Source organism: Nelusetta ayraudi, unplaced genomic scaffold (genome assembly GCF_046127955.1).
Source record: "Nelusetta ayraudi isolate G7.1 ecotype Tasmania unplaced genomic scaffold, CSIRO-AGI_Nayr_v1 ptg000050l, whole genome shotgun sequence".
Classification (NCBI taxonomy): domain Eukaryota; kingdom Metazoa; phylum Chordata; class Actinopteri; order Tetraodontiformes; family Monacanthidae; genus Nelusetta; species Nelusetta ayraudi.
In genome coordinates, this window is record NW_027466100.1 from 2,333,534 (window position 1) to 2,345,000 (window position 11,467).

The window sequence follows — 11,467 nt, forward strand, 5'->3', positions numbered from 1 at the left end:
CAGATGACTGTCAGTTGACTTTTAAATAAACAAAAAACTAGAGCTGTATATACAGTAAAGAATTAATAACTGACTCGCTGTGGGTTCCCCGTGTGCGTCCTCTCACAGAAGTCAGAGGTGATGAAAGTTGATGCAGTCACAAAGACACTAGACAAGAGGACACCTTCATCATGGCTGAACATTTGCTGTGTGTCATCATCCTCGTCTGTAAGTTGAACATCTTTAGATCCTTTGAAAATTATTAATAACTGATCATAATGTACGTTACGTGCAACCCTTCCTCTCCTCCCCTGTTCGCTCCTCCCCAGGTTTGTTTATTAATTTAATATTTTTTTTCCCTCCACTTGACGGGTGATCCCTTGCTTATGGGTTACTAGGACTCATATGGTTTTTTTGTTTTAGTTTGGGCTGTGGTTGACCGGTAGTCCTGTTTTCGGATTTTGTTCAACTTTGGTGTAGATTCAGTTATTTTGAAAAATACAGGTTAGGTAGCCGAAATTCGGATAGGGTCCTACGCTCCTATGTGGGCTGGCCTCGTCCGTTTTTCCCTCTTTAGTTCTGTTTGGCCGGCGCCCACAGCCCTTATTGGTTCTTTGAGTTTAAACTTTTTCACCTGTCCGTTGAGTGTGCCACGGGTCTCCCGAGCCACTCGGACCCGTAACAATGTATTTACAATGAGGGATGTTAAACATTTGTTCTTAGCTTTATTTGAGCCCCTTAATGTTTGTTTTTATTACTCTCCTTCTGAAAAAATGAGAAGAAAATAAATGCAAAACAGGAAAAAAAAAAAAAACATTTTAACAATTTGTGTCACACATCTCATACTTAAAACATATTTTATTGATACACTGAGTTGAAACAAGAAAGGGCAGAAATGTGACATCCAAAATTATTAGCCCCCTGGTCCGTAATAGTCAATAGTGCACCCTTTCTGAACCACAACTGAACACAACCTCTTAGAGTTGTTCTTTACTTGGTAGACACAGGTCTCCTGAGAGATTTTAGATTTTAGGCCAGTATTCCATTGGAAATTGTTCCAGCTGGTCCAAAGTGCATGGTTTCCAAGAATTGGACATTCACTTTGAGAACCCACCACAGAGGTCTGGGCTTGGTGTGCGCCACTCCAAGACCTTGGTTTTGGTATCATTCAGGAACTGTTGGACTCATTTCAAAGTATGCTTTGAGATATTGTCTTGTTGGAAGACCAAGCAACAACATATGGCTAGACTACAGAGCAGATTTCTGCGCATTATCCCTCAAAAGTTTAATATAATTTTAATAATGCCATGCACCCAAACAAGGATCAATGTGCTTCAGGCTGCAAAACAGCCCAACAGCACAATGCTCTCAACTCAGTGTTTAACTGTGGGGACTGTGTTCTTGGGTTTGAAGGCCTCTCTTTTCTTGGCCAAGTGTAAGCAACATCCTGGTGCCCAAACAGTTCCAGTTTGGTGTCATCAGACCAAAGGACAGAGTTCCAGATCTCATCTTTACCTTTCAAATGTTGAAGGGCAAATCTCAGTCTGGCTTTGATGAGTCAATTTATGACTAATGATGCTCTTCTGGGACGATGGAACTGAAGCCCACCATGATGAAGAGCCCTCAAACCTGTGTTCCTTCTATACATCATCTCCAGAGGAGGCCAGGTCAGCAACAATCATATTGGCAGGTGTCTGGGGCTTCTTGCTGACATCTCTGACTACCTTCCTCTCCTTTCCTTGACCATGTCCAGGTTTGTTTCTCACTGAATGTGTCTCTTTGTACTTGATAACGATGTACAGAGGTTCTCTAAACGGTACAATAGTGTGCCATCGTAGGATAATGTCAGGTGTGCTGTGAAAAATTAGCCAATTTCACCTGATTGGTCTAAAATTAATAACATTCCAAAAAAAGCTTTAAAAGGAATGTAAGCCTATTTTCCTCCATCAATTCCTCCCAGGATATCTGCTTGGTGTGTATCTAAACAGGCCGAGGTTTCACAATGAGTATATAAATAAAGACATTTATTATTATTATTAGTCTAAAAAGTGTCTGAATATTTTTGGTCGGTGGTGTGCCATGGAATGTTTTTTATGCCATGGCTTAAAACAAGTTGAAAAACACTGTTGTAGACACTGAAACACTTGGAAATGGCATTATCACCTTTCCCCTCATCATGAACCTCCACCTCCTTCGGTTTGAGCTAAAACTTACTTCCCTTGTCTTGGGCATGGTGAGTAAAAGTAGTCCCTATCAATGACGTGTTCAAGTGCCCTGTTCGTTGGAGTCCTTCTATGCTGAGATGTTGACATGAAGCCAATTGACTGCACAGGTGTGGTTTGAAAGATGATTTGTTAATTAGTTGTGTCTTGAAAGCAAAACTTCACATGTAGGATAATATTATTGACCACCTCATCACGTGGGCTAATATCTTTGACCTCCCCATTTTTCACTACCGGAATATGTAAATATATAAAGCAAGCCTAAAATATAATGTATTTCATATTCAAAAATTTAACAAAATCTAAATAGCACTGATAAATGTTTGATGATATCACATTTTATCAATGAAACTCCTGGTAACAAGATACAGGAGGTGCTACACTGCATGCGTCTGCAAAAGGGAAGATTTTATAAACCTCAGTGTTCTCCAATGCAACTACACAATAACTTATCACTAAGAAAATACAGTTTAGTGTGTTGTATTTGTATTTGTGAACAAAAGGATACCCTTATTACTCACAGATGGCAATGCTCTGTTTCCTATAAAGCAATAAAAATGAAATGAAAAAGTGTCTGAATCCAAAGAACTGGCAGGATGGCTGCAATAATCACTGATGACTGCAAAAAATGCTTCTACTTACATTGTATCTACGGCCACTTTTTTCTTCCCACTGATGTGATAAAATTGCACAACTTAAAAAAAAACAATGATTTAAAGAAACTGAAGTACTTACACTGATATTAGTACTGACCACATATTCACAGTCATTGATCATTGTTACCTTTTGTCAAAGGATGTGTCTGAAAGAGAGCAAGAAGAACAGTATAATTTTTTTTTAGCTCAGACAGAAGGAGGTGGCGGTTCATGATGAGGGGAAAGGTGATACTGCCATTTCCAAGTGTTTCACAGTGTCTACAACAGTGTTTTCAACCCGTTTTGAGCCATGGTACTGTGAAAACCACAAAAGTACGCCTGGACCTTCTTCTTATCGTCCATGTGTGCAACAGTACAGAAAATGATTTATTTGACCCCTTATTTTCTGACATTTTAGGGGAAGCTGAGCTTCCCTTGCAGTCTCAGAGCAATCTCCTCTGGTAGTTACTCAACTTCTATCATCATGGCTTGTGCGTCACTGTGAGCAGAGGGATAATCCAGATATCCAAGCTTAACAGTGTAGAAACACTTGACTTTAACCTCAGCAGGTGAATTTTGACTTTTCTTGGCCAGGAGCTCAGCTACTGTCAGTGTCTTCTGACAAGAGGGGCTCGCTGCAGGTTTTCCTTCAACTATAAAATAACATGGAGCAGACGAAAGGAGGGTGACAGTAGAGAGTGACTGTCTGTCTCTGCTGAGACCACACTTGGATGGGACCCAGAGCCCCACACTATATTAGCAACAGTGGGGGACTTTTGATTGGTGTACAGAGTGAGGCCAGAGCGGGGAGGGAAAGACAATGTCTTGCACAGAAACTCTCTCAGACTATGGTCCCCTGCCGTAGAAGACCCCTGCTATCCCTCAGTGAAGGTGGGGGGGACCAATTTGTAGATCTGCCCAAAGTTCTTTGTGTCCCTGCCCCCACCACCCCTACAGTGCCAATGAGGAACCGCTGCAGCAGTCAAGACTGAATCGGGGGTACTCTCTCAACTTTGAGTAGTCCTGTTCTAATGCAATGTTTTGAATGACAAACAGCTAATCAGTGCTACAAAACGTGACAGGAATTACACCTGGAAAAGGAAGTAACACAGTGAAAAAAGAGAGCTGTTCACCTAGGTCTACTGTTCCACACAGAAGAAAAAGAAAACTGTGTTGAGCTGATGACTGTTCATGGAAGAGATAATGTTCATGGGAGATGGATGTGGCAATGAGAATGAGTTTTTTACAGTTAAATTCTAATTATTTGCGCACCCAGAATTTTAGGGTTTTTCTTCTAAGACTAAACAGGACACATAAAGTATTTAAAAAAAAATTGACATAACCTTGCATCAAATTTAACTGCAAATTGGGCAATCGCTCCGTTATCCGTTTTGTCCATTTTTCCATTGAGTGAAAAATTGGAAATCGGGAAAACGAATTGTTAACCGTTCATTTTGGTTGTCAAAACAGATATTGGAAAAATGAGCGGTCATTTCTTTTTTTTTTGCTTTTGTTTTATTTTGAAAAACGCATGAATGATGCATGGATTGATAAAAGATGAAGCATGAAGTTACACCAAGACACACACACCAAGAGCACCTTGAAATGAAAATGGGATCTATGATCAAAATCATAACATGAACATCCCGGAACAATGCGTTCCAAATTGCACTATGAAACTTAAGTTACTTTAACTGTGTCCCTTTCTGTGACAGTTTTCTGACATGACAGGAACACTATACAAACTCAAATATTAAATACATAGGTATGTATGTACAGATATGGACATCAGTTTGTTAATATTTGAAAGACCAGTGCTTGTATTTATCAATCCTTTTTTAGTCAGAGTCTGAATTGTTTTATTCAGTGCGTTTGCAAAAGACTGCATACCATGTCGTTCTGTATTCTCTGGTCAGGCACATCATCGATGGTTTGGTAAACATGGTATTCCCCTGCATTCTACAGGGAGAGAAGTTAATGGTAAGAGTTTTCATACACTTTTGAATTGATACAGGAAATAAAGAAACACTTAATGTGGTGACTCTTACATCTTGACTGTTTTTATCCACTTCCTTGGTATCTGTAATAAGAAAGAATCCAGTGAAGGAGTTAACTGGAGTTTGTAACAGCATGGCAGGAAAGTCATGAAAGTATTGATGAACTAAACTATATCACAACCTGCTGGTGCATCAGTAACTTCATGTCCTCTTTCACTGCATCCATCAATCTCCTCTTTAGTCTGATTCTAGCTCTCCTTCCTGGCACTTCCAACCTCAGTGTTCACCACTGCTTTCTACACATTTCCTTTCATTCCTGATAATCCTCTTTTGTTTCTTTCTTGCTGACTTTTTGTCCAACTTGTTTGTTGACTCAAAGTAGTTACAATCCTGGACCTTCTTGATCTCCTCCACCTGCTCCCCACTCAGACTACAGATCACAATTTCGTCTGCAAACATCAAGGTTGATCTTTCATGCAGCCCTGCCTTCACTTTGAACTCCTGCGGTGTCGTGGTGGTAAGAGGGGCCATTTGTCACAGATTTGCAGACACACTTCCGTCAGTTTGAACCAAAGCAGCTGTGGCTAAATACAAAGTTTAAAAAAAAAGTGTGAATTTGGCTTGAATAAACAATGTTATCTCAGTGAGTTCTTAGAGCACCTCCAAGATGTTTTGTTTTTTTAACATCATGTACAACTAAAAAAAAAACTGCAGATGTAAAAAGAGTTTGCCTTAAAAACACACAAAGGCTGTGTCTCAATCCTCATCCTTCAGAGGATGCGTCCTCCATCGGAAGGTGGTTCCTTCGAAGGATCCGGCCAAGGAGGACAAACCCAAACCTACCACCCTAGTAACCAAATGGGACGGTCTAGCCTTCGGCGTATTTCCTGGTTGCGTCACTGCTGTTCCCTACCGCTGGCCAACCCCAGAAGTGACGTTTGTATAGCATCAAGCTAACCATTGGTTTGCCATCCAACCATGGCGTTGGATGTTCAACTAAGTAAAAACTCTACTGTTGTGTTAAAGCCAATTTAAATTCACAAACGCATAGGACAGACACACATATTCTTAGGATGCACCCCAAATATGTAGGGGGTGAGCCCACAATTTGGTTCAGCCCAAATCTCAGGATGTTCACAGGAAGCAATAAAATGGGGAGGAGCCCTGTGGACTCTCTCTCACATGCTGGTGGAAGGACAGCACGACCACAACTGGTATTCATCTCTGAGACGCAACTGGTAGGAGAAACAAAGACAAACTAAGATTACATTTTTTTGGAGTTATACGCTCCATGACTATTTGTTAAGTTTGTACTACAATCTGAGTTAAATTGGTAAAAAAAAAACAAAAAAAAACAAACTTGAAACTAAATGTCTTTGCTTTGTGTCTAAAAATTAACACTTGTTCTTTGTTTATTTTTAAGGTTTTCAAGCTGTTCTATCATTTTCCAAAGATCTCAAGAAAATAAAGAGAAAAATCATGGAAATGAGAATCGAGTGGTCCTTTGAGTCCTCCAGATGAGATGAGCAAGCGGTTTTTCGAAAGTTTGGGCAGAGTTGTGGTTGACAAAAAATAAAACACACAAAACTTAACACCTATGATAAAAACGTAATGTTTTATGTTATGTGATGTTTGAATACTTAAATTTATATGTTGTGTCTTTGCCAGTAGATGCCGCCATTTCAGCTGACTTCCCAGGATCCTTTGCAGCATCACGCAAAGCATCCTATAGAACACAGAAGTACGGGAAGGATAGTAGCAATGCATCCTTCGAATCAGCTAAAAGTAGGGCGCATTTGGAGTGTCCTTCGAATTTTAGCGAATTGGGACAAGCCTTTGGGCAGTGCTATGACGTAACTGGCCTTCAAATGCAGGCTTCGAAGGATGCTGACCCTGAATTGAGACACAGCTAAAGGCAAGTTTGCTTTGAAGTGAACTTCTCTCACCAGAACAATAGACTTCATTAGGCACCATCACATCATTCGTGGGATTTGTGCCAGCAGGTACCTTATAATAACATGAGGTGTGAGAAAATAGCAATCATGTAAAATGATGGCGAAGGAGGCTTGATATCTTTCTGGATGCTTTAATTAAACACACAGCAGGAAAAGAATAAGGACACTCCACATGTGCGAGCTAGCGCTTTTCTGTCTTCCCCCCACCGGTTACCGTAAAAAAGCCCCAATATATGCGCAAGCGTATCTAAGTACCGTACCGTATATGACATCTCCCCCTTTTTGTGTCATGTCAATAACATCAAAACAACATGTAACTGAAAAAAATGGCCGTTCTGACCGCACCTACTATACATTAAATGAAATTAACCATAACATCAAATTAGGCATATCAACTCTGCTCAACGTCACACTTGAGAGACTGAGACTCTGAAATAAAGGTGTCAGTTACATATCATACACACCAGCATACAAACACCAACAACTTGAACATGAAAACAGCTTTCCTTCCGCTGTCTGCGAATTCCCCCCCCCCCCTTTTTCCCCCCCCCCTCCCCCAAAGGCCATGTGAATCACAGTCTGTTGACCGGCCTGCACACCCGGCCAGATCTGGTCACGGTCTGACTAGGTGGAGGGGTTGTCGGCGGAGCCACACTCTGACTGACAGGACTAGCGTCCGGCGTGGTGGCACTGTCAGAGTGGGAGTCAGCGTTATCGCAGGGTGCTGTCTGGATAGGCTGATGAACCGACCCAGATTGAAGGTGACGGCGGTTCCGTCGCAGCTCTGCTCCTTGCTCCGTCCTGATGACAAAAGACCTCGGGGTGAGGCTTTCACCGGAGACCACCGCTGGCAAAGACCACTGCTTTTCATGGTCCAACTTGGTAATCACTGCATCGCCAGGTTGCAGGGCAGGTAAAGGCCTGGCTCCATGACGACGGTTGAAATAGTGGGCGTGTTTAGCCTTTTCTCTGCTGTCTTTTGTTTTCACCGCTGTCCTGCTGGGCCATTTAGGCATGAGGTTTTTCTCAAGGGTTGGGAGTGTGGTCCTGATCTTTCTCCCCATTAGCAGCTCGGCTGGGCTGTAGCCTGTGGTGGAGCAGGGAGTAGCTCTATAACTCATCAGAGCCACCAGAGGGTCTTCCTGCTTCAGGATTTTCTTTGCCGTTTGCACGGCCCTCTCAGCGTGTCCATTGCCTTGTGGATGGTGAGGGCTTGATGTGCAGTGCTTAAAGTCTATTTGCTTGGCAAACCTCTGGAACTCCATGCTTGCGAACTGGGGTCCATTGTCACTCACCACCTCGTCTGGAATGCCGAATCTGGCAAAAACTGATTTGAGTTTCAGGATGACTTGTGTGGTAGTCGTTGAAGGTAGGTGCAGTATTTCCAGGAACCTGGAGTAATAGTCTGAAATCACCACAGAGGTCCATTGCGATTCTTTTAAAAGGACGCTCTGGAAGCGGTGTTGAAATGAGAGGCTCCTTTTGCTGTGTTCGTTTCAGTTCCTGACACACCTGACATGAAGACACTAGCTTATTCAGCTCAGTAGAAAGTCCGGGCCAGCATACCGAAGAAGAGGCTCTTTCCCTACATTTTACAATACCCTGGTGCCCTTCATGGATTTTCAGGAGTATCTCACCTCTCATGGACTTTGGCACCACGATCCTGCTTCCTCTTAGAATGAGGCCGTTGTGCTCTGATAGCTCAGATTTCACCTGGACGTATTCCTTTGCATCCAAGGGCACACTGCTGAGGTGTTCAGGCCAACCCCTCTTGATGAGCCTCGCTACAGACTGCAGCTGAGCATCGTCTGCAGTCGCCATTTTGATCTCATCCATTTTACTTGCCGACGCAGGGATTCCTTCCACTACGCTAGCCACGTAGCATGCAACTTCACTATGTGTGTCACTCTCTGTACACGTATTGGCCAGTGGACTGCGTGACAGGGTGTCGGCAACAATTAGAGTCTTTCCTGGAGCGTACTCTGCTACTGGGTTGAATCTCATGAGCCTCATGAGAAGGCGCTGGCATCGTAGAGGTACGCTGTCCAGGCTGCGATTGTTGATAAGGGGCACAAGTGGCTTGTGATCTGTTATCAGCTTGAACTGCTCCAGGCCGCTGAGGTATCTGTCGAATTTCTCACATTCCCACACGCCAGCTAGCCCCTCTTTTTCAATTTGGGCATAGCGGCTTTCAGCTTCGGTGAGGCGCCTGGAGCAGTACGCCACAGGTTTCCATTGTTCTCCATGGAGCTGAAGGAGAACCCCCCCAAGTCCATAACTACTTGCATCGGCTGATACAGCAGTGGGTTTTCTTTTTTTTTTTTTTTTTTTTTTTTTTTTTTTTTTTTTTTTTTTTTTTCTCATTTTAAATTTCAATTAGCCTCTTAGAGCACCGTAAATTTCATTCGCGGATGAAGAGAAAAAAATAACACGTGGCCATAGGCTCACAAAGGCACCATAAAAAACATTGATCGTTGAGTCACTATTTTTTTTTTTTTTTTTTTTTTTTTTTTTTTTTTTTTTTTTTTTCCCCTTGTCCGGTCCGGCCATAATGACAAGCAGAAGTGTCTCTGAATGTCTATGATGGCTGACAGATTTTATTCTCAGAGGTAGATCTTGAGAGTGTGAGCCACGTGGGTGGTTTCAGGAGCTACCTCTTCAGTGGTTTTATTATAATGTTCTTGGTGACATTCTGGCCATGACCGGACTGAGGGGGATAGATAGGGAGGTGAGTAGAGGGGAAATGAGTGTGTGGGGGGGGAGGGGGAGGGGGGATGATGAGATGATGAGGGGATAGAGAGAGAGGAGTAGAGGAGGCAACTGGCAACAATATACAATTGTGTTAAGAGAGAACAAAACAGATCGTAAATATGCATAGCTAATTGTCAGATAGTACATATATACCCATACAAACATACATGCGAGTTCGTTCAGTGATGTTAATAATAATAGCGATGATAATAATAGCAACGTTAATAGTAATAATAATAATAATAATAGTAATAATAATAATAATAATAATAATGTTGATAGTAATAATAACGATGATAATAATCTACTCATGGATCAATAAGACAATAAGCTATGCAATAGTGTACAACAGTGTACCCACGCTTGTGAATATTTGTGTGTGTGTGTGCGTGTGTGCGGGTGTATGTGTATATTTGCATGTGTGTATACTTGTGTGTATGTGCATGTTTGCATCTGTGTATACGTGTGTGTGTGTGTGTGTGTGTGTGTGTGTGTATGGATGTGGTGGTGTGTGTATGGATGTGGTGGTGTGTGTACCTGAATGTAGGGGTGGGTGTGTTTAAGTACGTCACTGGAAGTAGTGGGTTTTCTTAGGTCGTAGTATGCAAGGACCGGCGCAGTTGTCAACAGCTCCTTGATGTTTTCGAAGGCCGCTTGTTGTGCGTGACTCCATGTCCATGCACTTTTACTTTTCAGGAGCTCATACAGCGGCTGTCCCATTGTTGAAAGGTTGGGGATGTATCTCCCCAGATAGTTCACCATCCCCAGTACCCTTTTCAGCTCCTGCACGTCGGTTGGTGGTGACAGCTGCCGAATAGCCTCCACTTTGTCGGGGTCCGGCCGAATCCCTGACCGGTCGATGAGGTGTCCCAGGAACCGCAGCTGGCTCTGCCTAATGGAACACTTCTCGCGGTTCAACTTCAGACCTGCTGTCTCGATGCGCTGCATCACTCTTTCCAGGCGGCTGTCATGCTCCTCCACAGTGGCCCCATAAACCAGAATGTCGTCCATGAAGACTTCGACACCCCCCAGCCCTTGCAGTGTCTCCATCATCTTCCTCTGGAAGATTTCCGGTGCGCTGGTGATGCCGAATGGCAGCCGCTTAAACATGAACCTGCCAAACGGTGTGATGAAGGTTGTGAGTTTGCAGCTGTCTGGGTGCAACGGTATTTGGAAGAAGCCGCTGGCCGCATCAAGTGAAGAGAACACTGTCGCCCCACTCAGCTTCGCTGTGATTTCTTCAGTGATAGGCAGAATGTAATGCTCTCTTTTTACAGCTTCATTCAGCTTTTTGAGGTCGACACAGACTCGGGCTCTGCCTGTGCTTTTCTTTAGGACCGGCACCATTGGGGCACACCAGTCAGTGGGTTGTGTCACTCTTTCAATGATGCCGTTTTCCTCCATTCTTTGGAGCTCATCTTTTACTTTATGCAGCATAGGGAGTGGTACACGTCGTGCTGTGTGTACAGCAAACGGCTGAGCATTTTCTTTCAGCTGTATTTTCACTGGTTCGGTCTTTAACGTCCCATGCTCACCATATGCTTGCACATGCGCTCTGTTGCACACTGCTTCGTCCACTCTCTTTACTAAATTCATCTTTACGGACATCGGCCTGCTGAGAAGGTTGTTTACAGCATGACCCCCGATGACGTATGCAGTAAGTGGGTGAGTCTTTCCCTTGTATGTCACTGTGCTCTGTGTCTTTCCAAGACACTGCAGCTCGCCTCCAGGGCTATCCAGTGGAATTTCAGATGGCTGTAGTGGACCTTTTGGGATGAGTGAGTGGTAGGTATGTTCGCTAATGACACTCACATCGGCTCCCGTGTCGATCTTGAACTCTACTGGTTTAGAGCCCATCAGTAGCTGGACAGACCACTGCTCTGATGACCCATCTGCTTTCCTCACAGCCCCCAGGAAGTACGGCAGTT

The 11,467-nt window shown here is 43.3% G+C and overlaps 1 protein-coding gene across 19 annotated transcripts in view; it reads right to left on the reverse strand.

Moving 5' to 3' along the window:
• LOC142895745 (uncharacterized) overlaps positions 1-11,467 on the reverse strand; it is a 135,398-nt gene that overhangs the window by 40,351 nt on the left and 83,580 nt on the right. For 4 of the 19 annotated variants that reach the window (XM_076037008.1, XM_076036998.1, XM_076037006.1 and 1 more), the window contains 3 exons: positions 6,780-6,840; positions 4,885-4,916; positions 4,467-4,795 (listed from right to left, as the gene is read on the reverse strand). The exons of 10 other annotated variants lie outside the window; for them this stretch is intronic. In XM_076037008.1, coding sequence (XP_075893123.1) covers positions 4,700-4,795; positions 4,885-4,916; positions 6,780-6,840 — 189 coding nt within the window. In that variant the 3' untranslated portion in view covers positions 4,467-4,699. Of the gene's footprint in view, positions 1-4,328; positions 4,436-4,466; positions 4,796-4,884; positions 4,917-6,779; positions 6,841-11,467 lie in introns of those variants that run through there. 5 more of the 19 variants (XM_076037010.1, XM_076037004.1, XM_076037009.1 and 2 more) reach the window with 2 other exon arrangements.